This window comes from Chiloscyllium plagiosum, unplaced genomic scaffold (assembly GCF_037043375.1).
Source record: "Chiloscyllium plagiosum isolate Xiang-an unplaced genomic scaffold, Cpla_swu_hap1 HiC_scaffold_11, whole genome shotgun sequence".
NCBI lineage: Eukaryota > Metazoa > Chordata > Chondrichthyes > Orectolobiformes > Hemiscylliidae > Chiloscyllium > Chiloscyllium plagiosum.
The window spans coordinates 43916227-43931865 of record NW_028270149.1 but is presented as its reverse complement, the minus strand read 5'-3'; the positions used below and the strand labels follow the sequence as shown (position 1 = coordinate 43931865).

The 15639-nt window shown below is 39.0% G+C and overlaps 1 protein-coding gene across 2 annotated transcripts in view; it reads left to right on the top strand.

The window, feature by feature from the left end:
- The window catches only part of med12 (mediator complex subunit 12), a 197220-nt gene that overhangs the window by 73429 nt on the left and 108152 nt on the right, over positions 1-15639 (top strand). For both annotated transcript variants that reach the window (XM_087992009.1, XM_043704779.2), the window contains 5 exons: positions 1177-1321; positions 5417-5535; positions 5984-6127; positions 8073-8236; positions 9936-10067. In XM_087992009.1, coding sequence (XP_087848135.1) covers positions 1177-1321; positions 5417-5535; positions 5984-6127; positions 8073-8236; positions 9936-10067 — 704 coding nt within the window. The remainder of the gene's footprint in view (positions 1-1176; positions 1322-5416; positions 5536-5983; positions 6128-8072; positions 8237-9935; positions 10068-15639) is intronic.

Sequence of the window (15639 nt, the reverse complement as noted above, 5' to 3'; positions counted from 1 at the left end):
AGTGTACATTAATGCAAGTAAATACTCAATAAATAACTTAGAAAATTGAACGGGTGCCTAGTAAATGTCAGCATTATATTTGAATTAAATTACTTAAACCATTTATTACTTTTTGATGAACTTCGGGTAATTCAGCATTTTAATCAGTGGCCTTTCATCTTCAGCATCTGAGTTTAAATTCTAGTGGTAAACCTCCCTCTGCTGGCTGTTAGGCTCCTTTCTAAAAACAAATCTGGACAATACCAGTGTAGTTCTTCATGGACGTACAGTAGCTTCATTGTGAAAATGACCACTGCTTGTTTTAAGTAAGAAAATGTTGTTTTAGTTCATTGTGAAGTACTTTCCTCGGACCTGATGTGGGGTGTTAGGACAGAGAGGAGCAATCTTTTTTGCTTTGTATAATCTGTGATGTACTAAATCTAGCAACGTTTGTTTCTGATTGCATCTGAAATAAAAGTGAACCATTCCACAGTATTGATAACCTAATAAAGTGAAATTTAATAAATATGAATTTGGAAAAATCATGAACACTTAATTTGTTCAAAAGAATTTGACTACTTTGCAACTTCAGAACAAAAAACAATAACATGATAATGCTGTCATTGCATCACGAATGTCTTATTGCAGCCCGAAGTTACTTTGTACAAAATCTAGTAAACGAATAACCTTGCATAGGATCCTTGACTGTTGAAAATCCAATATATAAATATGGGAAGCACCTGGCAGATCAGTCACTATCTGACAGAAAATACAGGTTAATATTTCAAAAAGATTCCTCCAAAACACCTGATACAATAACGAGCTTTTGCTTTACGATGCTGACTTACCCATCACGTATTTATAGCACTTAAATTTACTGTTTCAACATTTTTACTATAGAACATAAACAAAGAACAGAACAGCACAGGAGCAGGACATATCTGTGATGATCATGATGCCTTTCTAAGCTAATTTGATCTGCCTGCACATTGTCCCTAAATTCCCTTGCCTGCTCATGGGCCTGTCTCAATGCCTCTGAAATAGGACAAAAGCAACCGTATCACGGTTCCTTGTGTAATTAGAAAAGAGAATCTGTAGTTAACATAGAACGTTTTCTTGTGCTGACAGTTTCTCTCTGGTTCTCCTATTCTCTTTTTCCTCCTTGTTTTTCTATCTTGCTGATGCTTATCAAAATAGGAAGAATCAGCAAGTCATGAATGTAATCAGCGTCTGGTGGTTCTGTATGGTGTTGGGAAACAGCGCGATGAAGCTCGGCACGTAATTAAGAAAATAACCAAAGACATCCTGAAGGTTTTGAACAAGAAGAGTACTGCAGAAACAGGTAGGTAGTGTTTGAATCCCTTCGATCAAGTTCAGATTTGTCAAGTGCAACTTCAGCATTTTATGCCGCATAAGTATGGACCAACATTGTCTAATAATTTTTGTATACATATTTTTCTTGGATATAATTTGTCCATGTTGTGTATTTATACTTCTGTATGAAGTAGCAAATGCTGTGTGATTCTCCTGAAAGCACTGGCTCTCACTCGGACTTTTTTCCATGGATGTCTGATGCTCAGTATGACTTAGTCCAAGCGGCCATTATTCTTAAGCTGAGACAGTGAGTGAGTTCTGAGGTCTTCAGTGATTCACTGCAGTGTTTATATACTGCTTGCAGTTCTCTTCACCAAATCACCATATTAAGAAAAGGAGATAGAGATCCTGGGGATAGACCATAAGATATAGGAGTAAAATGAGGCCATTCGGCCCTTCTGGTCTCCTGCACCATTTTTGATCATAGCTGATATGTTTCTCAAATGCATTCTCCTGCCCTCTCCTTGTAACCCTTCATCCCTTCATATTCAAGAGCCTATCTATCTCTGTCTTCAATACTCTCACGCAATAACTTGTCCTCCACAGCCTTCTCTGGCAATGAGTTTCACTGATTTATTACCCTGCACTGAAGAAATAAGAATGCAAAAAAAACAAGGATAATATCAGAAATGTATGGGTGTGCAGTCTACAAAGGGATTGACAAGTCCTTTTATTGAAAAAATAAAGGCTGACTGTTGACCTAATTGATGTCTTCAACACGATGAAAGGTTTTGACAAAATGGGCACAAAGGGTATGTTCTCACTGTGGGGAAGAGCATAACCAGAGGTCATCAAGATAAGAGAGTCACAAATCTGATGGGGATTTCAGAAGAAAAACATCATACAAAGAGAGTTAAGAGGGTGCACTGGACATTACAAGGAGAATTAAAGTGAATAGTTGCGATGCATTTATAGGGAAACTGGACAGCCTAGGAGGTTGAAGACAACAGATGATTACAATTGTTTATAAAGATGAGGAATTCATTTTGTGTTCATACACTTAAACTTGCTAACACGCAACATATGGTTGTTCATCATACTTTTAAAACTTAATACACATATCAACTGCACAGTCTTCATGCATCATCTGTGTTGCCTTCGTAAATTTCAACATGTACATAAACTAATGTAGTGTACAAAATCCCATGCAAGGACTGCACAAAACACTATATAGGACAAACAGGAAGACAGCTAACGATCCGCATCCATGAACATCAACTAGCCACGAAACGCCACGACCAGCTATCCTTAGTAGCCACACATGCAGACGACAAGCAACATGAATGGGACAACACTAACATTATAGGGCAAGCCAAACAAAGAACAGCCAGGGAATTCCTAGAAGCATGGCACTCATCCACAAACTCCATCAACAAACACATCGACCTGGACCCAATATACCGGCCACTACAGCGGACAGCTGAAACTGACAACCGGAAGTGGCAGGGACAGGCCACTATAAATGCCGGAGGAAACACCACAGAAGCGCTTCACAGGAGGCTCCCAAGCACTGAGGATGTCACCTAGACAGGGGACGAAACGTTTGCAACAAAAACTTCCAGCTCGGTGAACAGAACCACAACATGTACATACACTTTTGTGTCAGAATCATTAAAAAACCTGTAGCAGAATTCTGTCCTAACTGCATAATCAGAAGGCCTGCACTTGAATACTGCATAAGAAGAACAGTGAATTTATATGGCGTATTTTATTACCACAGGCTATTTCAAAGTGCTTTTCAACCAGTGAAATGCTTTTGAAGATCTCAAAACAATCTAGACAATTAAAAACAGAATATGCTTGAGAAACTCTGCAAATTTGAGAGAAAAAGAGTTCTGTGTAGATCTGAAGTTTTGGACTCAAGCTTAATCTGTTTTTCCTTCCCTGGATGCTGTCAGACCTGCTGAGTTTCTCTCACATTTTCTGTTTTTATTTCAAGATTTCCAGCATCTACAATATTTTGCTTTCAGTTAATCCAGACAATTAGTTCAACAGTGCTGATCGAAGGTTTACTATTGGGGAGGGCATCAGGAGAACTATTCTGCTGTTTGAAATAATGTAATGGATTGTTACATCCCCCTGAGAGGATAAATTTGGTTTCACAGCTCGTATTAAGGTTGACTCCTTTTAACAATGCAGCAAACTCAAAATACTTAGATCTCTGGATTAACATTTGGCCCAAAACATTTTGATTCCAGTGACAGTGTTACCAGCTGACCCATAGCTGGCACAGTGAAGGGAGTTCCCTTTCAGGCAGGAATTTGGATATATAGCATGATGTAAAAACTGAATGAACGCGGGCAAGGACATTTTGCATTTATTTGCAACATTGGGATTCCTCGACTAACCCTATTGGAATACTGTTTTGCATTATTCTCTGCTTATATTAATAGATATGCATTTTCTGAGATGTTTTAACAGTGTTTCTGTGGAATTTGCTGAAACTAGTTAGTCATTGAAATTTTCTTTCCCTATTTCTGAATAAATTAATATCTTCCAACTCCAGATAACTTTGACTACCTTTCCTATTTTTAAAATTAACGTAAGTTTCTAGTAACGCACCTGAGATATGTCTGCATGATCCATCACTTTAGTCTTCATAATTGATATGACCTTCACATCAGATCTGATGAGTTGTAAATGAAACAGATTTATTAAATAAGAGTGTATAAGCTATCTAGTCAATTATGAACTGCAATTGTATGTCTACAGAAAGCTTATTGTTTAGTGCCTGGTGTAAAAAATATATCAATAAGTCATAATCTAACGCTACACTATTCTTTAAAACCAGATTTTACATGTCCCTTTTTTTGAAAGCTTTTTAACTTCTGTATGGTCCCCCTTTTTGATTTCATTCTGTTCAATTCACTCAATGCACAGATCAAGTCACTTAGTCTCAAACAGAATTCCCACAGTTGTGACTGAATAAATTATTATCCTGTTGCTGTTTGCTTTGATGGCTTACATTGTTTTAAGTCCCCCAGTGCCTCAGATTTAAAGTTCTTGTACCTGATGTTCAACTTCCTTCATGCAATAATACATAGTACTTCCCTGATTTCTGTAACCTTGTCTAGGTCAATAACTCACCTATCGTGGCCTCATCATTTTTGTCATTTAGGCTTCTTTGGCATTTATCATTCCTTTTTTTCTACTTCAGCTGTCTCAAATGCTTGCTGCAAATATGCTTTATCTCCCACTCTTTTCTGTTCTCTTTTAATCTTTTCTAAAATTTAATTCTCCAAGCATACCACAAGTGCTGACTGACCTCTGATACTTTATTGGAATGACAGTCTTTGTTTCAAGTTTCCAGTGATCAGGACATGCAATCACATCTGTTTTTGTACTCATCAGCAATGGTAACTGGATAGAGATTTGTTAGAGGAAGTGTGATTAATGTATTAAAGAGCTCCCCATCGTCCATTTGTCCTATTGGCCCCAAGGTTGCTGCAGCTATATGATATTCTATATTGTCTATAAATTGGCAACAGCTTGATTTTTACAAGTACAATAATTACCTCACAGGAATAAAATGCACCAATATTATCCTTGTATATCTTTTTTGGTGGTTTTAATTCGGTGTGCAGGGTCACCCAGAGTATGGAGAGGCATTTCTTTTCTTGGAATTATCTCCATGGATTTTTAATATGCACTGAACAATTAAATTAAGCAATTGGTTCATGCCTTACCAGAAAACCAGCATCCCTGTCGGTGTAATATTTTGATAGTATTGTGTAGATTGTCAAGGTTGGTTATGAGCTTTGGGTGCAGTACCTGTGCGGCAAGTATTATACTGTGTGCAAACATAATTCACATTTGAATAACCAATGCTGGGAGTTGTGTTTTTGAAGAAAAAAATAGGAATTGAGTAAATGTTTCTATTGTGTCAAAAAGACAGATATGTCTTGGCTAAACATAAAGGTAATTCTAAAATTCATTGCCCATGCAACTGAGATAGGTTGTTGATAAACTGATTCCACTTGCGTTCTTCAAAGTTTCCTCTCCAGTTTTTAGATGGTTATTTGCTGAAGGTAGCAGCTTTTTTTTTTGCATCATCTTACTGCAGGTGGAGAGGAAGGACAGAAGCGGAAAAAAAATAAACCAGAAGCATTTCCGACAGCTGAGGATATATTTGCAAAATTTCAGCATCTTTCACATTTTGATCAACATCAGGTCACCTCTCAGGTAAAGGACAGGATGCCATTAAACTCCTAAACTGCGCAGTAGGAATAATCAATTTCCATGCTATTGTATACTTTTCATAAATGCAATTAAGATTCACGTAAATTTGAAGGAATGCAGTATGTTATTTGAGCAGACACAATTATACAACTGATATTTGCCTTGTCTTTCCCTGTTCAGCCTTGTTGGTGTTGATTGTATATCTCAGCATTTATTTTAAAGATACTGCTTATTAAAACCATAATGTATTCACAGTACAATTAAAAACAACTTATAATTAAAAAGCAGTTTGTGTAGGTGACTTCGAATATCTGTTAATGATGCAGAATTTGTGTGCATTCCTCCCCACTGATTTTGGCTGTTCCTACCTATTAAGGAATAAAGATCTGTGCAAAATTAAGTTCTCCAAAATGAAAATTGAGTGTTTACCTTCTTTTCTTTGTTATGTAAGGTGTCACGGAATGTACTGGAGCAGATCACTAGTTTTGCCTTAGGAATGTCCTATCATCTGCCTCTTGTTCAGCATATTCAGTTCATCTTTGATCTGATGGAGTATTCCCTCAACATCAGTGGACTTATAGATTTTGCTATTCAGGTAATTTTGGTATTAATCTATTTTGTCTCAATTTGCTTTACTTAAAGCCTCAAGATATATAATGGCGATTTAAAGTTGTGTTATTATTATGATGATCAGCTACAATTTTAATTGTACCTAATTGTTGAAATTTAGTGGGTGGGTATAATAAAGGCAAAGTAATACTGCCTGCATTTGTTATTAACTAGTTTACATTATATAATGGATTGTTTCATGTCTCTGGATTTGGATGTACTAGTTTAACCCAAGTTTAGATGGTGAATGCCAGCAGGCATTTTCAAAAGTGAAGGATATTGCAATTGAACCCAATCATGGCCTGAACTGAAGTCCAGACATGTGTCCCTCAGCCAGCTGACATCCTTGAATAGCAATCAGAGTACGTAGTGTGCCTGATTCTTCCAGCCCTTGCTGAAGAGTACCTGAGTTCAATTGAAATGTATTCGTTGCTGTAGATCAGGGAGGGACTCTGGGACTTTCTGGTTTGAACATTTCAATACCAACTTCCTCAATAACTCAGCTATGTACAAACTATCATCTTGTAAACTGCAGGCATTAATGCATTTTTAAAAAGTTAATGTTTGTTTCACCACAATGGATCATGGGATAGTATTCACCATTAAATCACTTGATCTGCTGCTGAGATGGGCTGTATTGATCTACTTTGATGCAGCAGGCTACATTTTTATTCATCTTCTGGAAGGTAATGGTGAGCCAGATTTTTAATGTACTTGTGTGATTGGTTAGGCTATTTCAGAAGGCTGTCAGGAGCCAAAAAAGTTTGCTATGGTACTGGAGTTACATATGTACTAGACTGAGGATGTTACATTTCCTCTTTGTAAAGGAATGAGTGAGTTAGATGGTTTCAAACAACAATCGATTGGTTTCATGGACATCAGTGCTGATTTTGTCGTTTTATTCCAGATTGATTAAATTTAAATTCCTCAGTTACCATGGTGATGGCTTTTGAAATATTTCTCTGAATTGCTAGCCCAGTAACACCTAGTATACTACCAAATATGTGCCTAATTGTTTAACTTGTTTTCTGAAAGCTTTTTCCTCCAGTCTTCAACATCTAGTGACTTAATGTTCACTCAGTACTGCCTTCAGCTTGAGTTATGGCAAGCACTGCAGCAGCCTGAGATGATTCTGACTCTTTGTTCAACCTTCTGTTACTTGGTATAGGTCAGTTGGCTAGATGTTTGATTTGCAATGCTAACGCCATGGGTTCAATTCCCACACTGGCTAAGGTTACCATGAAGTACTCTCTTTTCAAGGTTTTGCTCTCGCCTGAGATGTGGTGACCCTCAGGTTAAAGTGCTACCAGCTGTCTCTGAGCGAGTAATTCTACTGCCCTGTGGGACTATGCAACATTACCTTTGCCTTACCCTAATGCACTTGAATTTTGAGTCAGCATTTCCTGAGAAGAGATTTGAGGTTGCAAAAGCTTCCTTTTGAAATCTAGTATGTTGCAGTCCTTAAATCTCATCTATGTCATGGAAATCCTACAGTGTGGAAGTGGGCTATTTGGCCCAACAACTTCACACCAACCTCTGAAGAGTAACCCACCCAGACCTATTCCCCAATGGCTCTAGATTTACCCCTGACTTACCCTGCACTTACCCTGCACATCCCTGAACACTATGGGCAATTTAGTATGGCCAATTAACCTAACCTGCCCATTGTTTGATTGTGGAAGGAAGCGGGAGCACCCGGCAGAAACCCATGCAGACACGGGAAGGATGTGCAAACTTCAGACTGTCACCAGAGGCTGGAATCAAACCCTGGCCCCTGGCACTGTGAGGCAGCAGTGCTCGCCACTGAGCCACTGTACCACATGTATCATTCTTTAGTTTTATTGTATTGTTCTGATATTTAGTTCTGAGGTCCATTCATGTAAAAGCTGATCAGAAATTGTGCTTACTGCTTCTGTGTTTTTTCTCTGCAGTTGCTGAATGAATTGAGCGTGGTGGAAGCAGAGTTACTCTTGAAGTCATCCAGTCTGGTTGGTAGCTACACCACGGGTTTGTGTCTTTGCATTGTAGCAGTCCTGCGACGTTATCACTCCTGCCTTATCCTCAACCCTGATCAGACAGCACAAGTGTTTGAAGGGTGAGACTTAGCCATACTACATTTTGAATAGATTTATGTCATAACGGTGGACATACATCACCCCCAAATGATGAGATCCATGGTGCCACATGCAGGCTTGTATTTCCCTTTAGAAAAGGCATTAGACACAGTTGTTTGCTCCTCATACTTGTCAGATGGCTTTACATGAGCATTATTGACAAATTCAGTGCAGATTGAATATGACAAAAGACACTGATTTATGTAGCGTATACTACTAGATGTCTGAAAGTGCTTTTCAGCCAATTAAGTTTTTTTTACAGTGTTGGCACTGTGTAGGAGGCATAGCATTTACATTGTGCACAGCTGTGACAATGATTGTGTTTCTTGTGAAGTTTTTAGAAGAATAAAGATATCCCAGGAAGCTGGGGATAGCTACCCCGCTGAGCATTACAAAACAATTGCTTTGGGTTCTTTTACAGCCACCTGAGTGAATAGTTGGGGCTGTCGAAAAGACTGCTTCCCCTTTGAGAGTTCACTTGGTACTGAAGTGTCGGCCTTGATTTTTGAGCTTTGGTGTGATCCTTCAAGCAGAATCTTGTATTTCAGGCAAGGTTGTTACCAAATAAATTTCTTAGTGGGCTTAATCGGATTGATTAATTTCATCAAAAAAGAAGCCAGAGCGTAACATTTGTGAGTTGACTTTTTAAAAATTATATTATGTATAATACAATTTATATTATTATGTCTCAGTATAAATGTGATCCTTGAATGTTGTATGGAATTTGAAGGAAGATGTGTTTGGTGTCTGTTATACATTTGGATCTTGTTATTGGGAGCCTCTAAGTATTTTGGCCTGGAAAACTTCACAAGCAGCAGTGTCATTGGAAGGCATCAAAGGATAAAGTAAGCCAAGTGCTAAAATAAAACTAAGAAGTGTGGATGCTGGGAATCTGAAACAAAAATAGAAATTGCAGAAGATACTTGGCAGGTCTTGCAGCATCTGTCAAGGGAAAGCAAAGTTAATGCTTCAGGTCCAGTGATCCTTCTTCAGAACTATTCAAAGCTGAGTAAAAGTGGAATATATGCTGAAGACTTTGGGGGTAGAGGGAGAAGCAGCTCTTGTTTCTTCCTGGCTTACCATTATCCATCCCTTTGTCTGCCTAACTGTCTTTCTCTTCATTTTGACTCTGTCTCTACCTGCCACTTATTCTCTGCACCGCCCAGGTCACGGGACCTGAAACTTTAACTCTGCTTTTGTCTACAGAAACTGGGAAACTGCCAGAGCTGCTGAGTTTCTCCAGCAATGTCTGTATTGCAAATAAAGTGCTATTTAAGCTGTTTTGTACCAAATTTTTGTTATCTTACAGCAAATTAAATAAAAACTATCATCAGCAGCCCATAAGGGAACGTCATGAAATATGAAAGCTTCACATTTATGTGAGGGTAGAGTGCTGTCAGATTGAGTTTAGAAACTATTAGGTAGGTGGTTGTATCCAAGCGATGGCCATATCTGTTTTGAACTGGAACTGTGTTCACTGAATGCATTGGCAATATTCTGACAGAACGATCCATAAATCAATTCGTTGTGATTATTGGACAAATGCTGTGACTAGCTCTTTTTAGCTCTTTAAATGAATAAAGGAAAACAAACTGATATCTGGTGCTCTGGTTATGTTTCATACATCTAAAAGCTTGGCTAACTAAACATTTTTGTGAGTAACCTCTCTTTCCTTTTCAGTTTATGTGGCGTGGTAAAGCATGGTGTTAACCCTGCCGACTGCTCCTCTGCCGAGCGTTGTATCCTTGCCTACCTCTATGATCTGTACACCTCCTGCAGTCATTTAAAGAGCAAGTTTGGAGAGCTTTTTGGGTAAGAGTTGGAGAAATGTTTAAGAGCAAGTATGAAAAGTTTTAGATAGCCAACTTTGTCAGTCAATTGATTGAAAACATGTCAGAGGGATTTACAAAGAAATGGATTAACAATCGTTCTTCCATAAATGATAGATATTTTGAAAATATTGATCAGTTTCTGAATATTTGCAGAATTTGTTACTCCTTGGTTATCCTTATTTGAAACTTGGAGACACTAAAAGAATGCACAAGCCATAGCTATGAATGGCCATTTGGACCGACATGTTTGACCTTCTCCAAACCAAGTATATGGACTCTGTTTAACATGCATAATCACCTAAGAGAAAATTCTGATGAGTATTTCATGTTCCCTAAAAGAATGTCAGAACATTCATCCATCCTTGTATGTTCAATATTCAATTTCAGCTGAGTGCTGTGCAGCAGCTGTAACCTACTGGCTGCTTCAGCAACACAGGAAGTATAATATTTAGAAACATAACATAAGGAAACTGTTGTTGTGGTTCTGTTCGCCGAGCTGGAAGTTTTTGTTGCAAACGTTTCGTCCCCTGGCTAGGTGACATCATCAGTGCTTGGGAGCCTCCTGCGAAGCGCTTCTTTGATGTTTCCTCCGGTGTTTATAGTGGTCTGTCCCTGCCGCTTCCGGTTGTCAGTTTCAACTGTCCGCTGTAGTGGTTGGTATATTGGGTCCAGGTCGACGTGTTTGTTGATGGAGTTTGTGGATGAGTGCCATGCCTCTAGGAATTCCCTGGCTGTTCTCTGTCTGGCTTGCCCAATGATAGTAGTGTTGTCCCAGGCGAATTCATGTTGCTTGTTGTCTGCGTGTGTGGCTACTAAGGATAGCTGGTCGTGTCGTTTCGTGGCTAGTTGATGTTCATGTATGCGGATTGTTAGCTGTCTTCCTGTTTGTCCGATATAGTGTTTAGTGCAGTCCTTGCATGGTATTTTGTACACTACATTCGTCTTGCTCATGTTGGGTATCGGGTCCTTCGTTCTGGTGAGTTGTTGTCTGAGCGTGGCTGTTGCTTTGTGTGCCGTTATGAGTCCTAGGGGTCTCAGTAGTCTGGCAGTCAGTTCCGAGATGCTCCTGATGTATGGTAGTGTGGCTAGTCCTTTTGGTTGTGGTATGTCCTCGTTCCGTGGTCTTTCTCTTAGGCATCTGCTGATGAAGTTGCGCGGGTATCCGTTTTTGGCGAATACCTTGTATAGGTGTTCCTCTTCTTCTTTTTGCAGTTCTGGTGTACTGCAGTGTGTTGTGGCCCTTTTGAATAGTGTCCTGATGCAGCTTCGTTTGTGTGTGTTGGGGTGGTTACTTTCATAGTTTAGGACTTGGTCTGTGTGTGTGGCTTTCCTGTATACTCTTGTAGTGAATTCTCCGTCTGGTGTTCTCTGTACCATCACGTCTAGGAATGGGAGTTGGCTATCCTTTTCTTCTTCTCTTGTGAATCGGATTCCTGTGAGTGTGGCGTTGATGAGCCGGTGTGTTTTTTCTATTTCCGTGTTTTTAATGATTACAAACGTGTCATCGACATATCTGACCCAGAGTTTGGGTTGAATTTGTGGTAGGACTGTTTGTTCTAACCTTTGCATAACTGCCTCTGCTATGAGTCCTGAGATTGGTGATCCCATGGGTGTTCCATTGATTTGTTCGTATATCTGGTTGTTGAATGTGAAGTGTGTTGTGAGGCACAAGTCCAGTAGTTTAAGTATGCCGTCTTTGTTGATAGGTTCAGCGTCCTGTTTTCTGTTCTGTATGTCCAGTAGGTTGGCTATTGTTTCTCTATCGGTTTTGTCAATCGAAGTGAACAGTGCCGTCACGTCGAATGATATCATGGTTTCTTCTTTGTCTATGTGTATATTTCTGATGATGTCCAAGAATTCCTGTCCGATACTCCTCGTTCCTTAATTAGTAGCAAATTTCTCTTGACTTAGTCCATCCATTCAACTTAGTATCTTGAAAATATCTTGGAGTTTCTAAATTCCAACCCTCAGTTGTATAATTACTTTATGTAATTTATCATTCTGGTAATTCTATGCTGCATTCACTACAAGCTCAATATATCCAGTCTTATGTGGTGTGCTCAGAACAGTTGTTAGGATATCTTTGCATGGTTGAAGCATGACTTTTAACCTCTGGTGTCTAATTCTTCAAGATGTAAAGCCATGCATTTTATCAATTTGTTTAGTTATTTCCTGTGCCTGTTTGTGACATTTTAATGAACTGTGTACCTAGCCTTCATTTCATTGTACCTCCTTTGTTTTAATGTGCAGCACTTTACAAAGTACCCTATTCTACTTTTAAGTCTAAATTGGATAGCTTCACATATGCGTACTTTGACATCCATTTATAAAATTTTGCCTGTTCATTTACTCTTCTGCAATCTCTTTAGAAGCTTATGCTTTCAGTTAAACTGCTTTCAGTGTCATCTATTTATGTCAATTGCAAATTTGAATGTGTCTTTTTTGATCCTATCATCCAAATCATTAATAATTAGAAAAAATAGTTGAAACCTCAACACACATCCTGCTCATTATCCACACATTTTACCTCCTGCCACCCAGCCAGTTTTGTAGCCAGGTCATTAATTTGTTTTCTAATCAACCTGTTAAGGGATGTTATCATAGACCTCTGGAATATTTGTGACTTGAAACTGGGCTGCCTAGTCCAGAGAAAGGGACATTACCACTATCACAAGAGCCCTAACCAATCATTAATTTTCCTTGAAATCCATTAACTTCAAGTTATAAATTACATGGAATGCCGTCTGAAGGTCCACATATAAAACATGCATTGCCATTCCCTGGCCACTGTTTTAGTTACTACTTCGGAAAATGCAGTCCGTTTTATCAGGCATTGCCAATTCCATACTGGGTTTCCCTGCTTAGCAGGAAAAGTTTGTATTCAGACATCTTTCGCTAGGAATTTCCATACTTCATATGTTAGTTTAGCTGGTCTGTAATTCACTGGTTTCCCTCTGTCAATATTAAAAATTTAAATACACAATGTTTTTCATGTATGAGGAAATGGTCCCCAAGTTGAGAGAATTTTGAAAGATTTCTTGGAATGCATTCATTCACAGAATGTAGACATCATGCTGGCTAGGTCAGCATTTTATTACCCAGCGCTAATTACCCCAGAACTGTAAAGATTATTAGGGCATTTCACAGGGCAGTTAAAAATCAATTTCTTTGCTGTATGTCTGGAGTTGCATGTAGGCCACACTAAGTAAGGAGAGTGGATTGTCTTCCCGAAAGAGCATTAGTGACCGAGATGGGTTTCATGATAATTGACAGTTTTTACATGGTCGAAATTAGGCTAACTTTTCATTCCAAATTTTTTTTTCTTAAATTTTCTTTATTTCAAATGTCAACACCTGACATGATGGGATTCAAACTCATATCCCCAGAACATTAGACCAGATGGTTTTCATCACAGGGTTTTAAGCAAAGAACATTGTTGATTAGATGTGGAGACACCAGTGTTGGACTGGGGTGGACAAAGTTAAAGATCACACAACACCAGGTTATAGTTCAATAGGTTTATTTAGAAGTACAAGTTTGTACTACCAGATAAACCTGTTGGACTATAACCTGGTGTTATGTGATCTTTACTATTTAGATTAGACCTTGGGGATCTGGATTACTAGTTGAGTAACTACCATTATGCCACTCCTTCCTGAATTATAATTGAAACATCTGCAATGTTCTCTCCTACATCTTTTAAAACCCGGTGATAACCCGGTGATCTTGGTAACTTATCACTCTTTTTAGGGTCTTTCACTTCTCCATTACTGTTATCTTGCTTATGTTAATTCTACTGAGATACGCCATTGCATAACAAATGTCCTTGCAGTCTTGGATGCTGGTCTATTCCAGGTTAGTGTTGGGAAAATGCATAGACTAATTTCAAATCAAGATACAAAAAATATTTGAGAAGAGCTCTGTTATATGTAAAACAGAATGAAACATTGTTGCATTCGAGCTTTGCCTGCCAATGAGATGGTTCAGGTATGTTGAGGTTAATAACCATGAAAGGGATAGGTAGATCAAGCAAAATTAGAGCTCCTTAGATGATAAAAGAATGAAAGGGCAAGATAAAGCAGAAAAAGAGTGCATATGACATTAACAACATTTAGAAGACATTTGGACAAATACATGGATAGGAAAGGATTTGAAAGCTATGGGCCAAATGCAGGGTTAGCATGGGCAGACATTTTGGTCGGCATGACCACTTTGGGCCAAAGGGCCTGTCTCTATAGGACTCTATGAACAGAGAAGAACAAAGAAAATTTAAAGCCCAAGAACAGGCCCTTTGGCCCTCCAAGCCTGAGCTGATCCAAATCCACTGTCTAAACCTATCGCCCAATTCCTAAGCATCTGTAACCCTTTGCTCCCCACCTATTCTCATGCATCTGTCCAGACGCACGTTAAATTAATCTACCGTACCTGTCTCTACTACCTCTGCTGACAATGCGTTCCAGGCAACTACCACCCTCTGTATAAAGTACTTGCCGCGTATATCCCCTTTAAACTTTTTACTTCTCACCTTAAACACATAGCCTCTTGTTATTGAATCTCTCACCCTGAGAAAAAGCTTATCTCTATCTACCCTGTCTATACCCCTTATGATTTTGTAGACCTCAATCAGGTCCCCCCCCATCTCCTTTTTTCTAATGAAAACAATCCTAACCTACTCAACCTCTTTTCATAGCTAGCACCTTCCATACCAGGCAACATTCTCTGAAACCTTCTCTGCACCCTCTCGAAAGCATCCACATCCTTTTGGTAATGTGGCAACCAGAACTGGACACAGTATTATAAATGCTGCCGAACCAATGTCTTGTACAATCTTAACATGACCTGCCAGCTCTTGTACTCAATACCCCATCTGATGAAGGCAAGCATACCATATGCATTCTTGACCACTCTATCCATCTGTACAGCCACCTTCAGGGTACAATAGACCTGAAGTCCCAGATCTCTCTGCTCATCAACTTTTTTCAAGGCTCTTCCATTTGCAGTATAGTTCGCTCTGGAATTAGACTTCCCAAAATGCATCCCCTCACATTTACCTGGATTGAACTCCATTTTCCACTTCTCCACCCAACTCTCCAGTTTGTCTATATGCTTCTGTATTCTTTTACAGTCCCCTCTGCTTTCTGCTACTCCACCAATCTTCGTGTCATCTGCAAACTTACTGATCAGACTAACATTTATGTATATTGCAAAAAAATGGCCCCAGCACTGATCCCTGTGGAACTCCACTAGTCACCTTTCTTCATTTTGAGAAACTCCCTTCAACTACTACTCTGTCTCCTGTTGCTCAAACAGTTCTTTATCCACCTAGCTAGAACACCCTGCACACCATGTGGCTTCACTTTCTCCATTAGTTTACCATGGGGAACCTTCTGAAATTCCTTACTAAAGTCCATGTATATGACATCTACAGCCCTTCCTTCGTCTATCAACTTGGTCACTTCCTTGAAGAACTCTATTAAGTTGGTAAGGCACGATCTCCCCCGTACAAAACCATGTTGCCTTTCACTGACAAGCCCATTTTCTTTCCAAATATA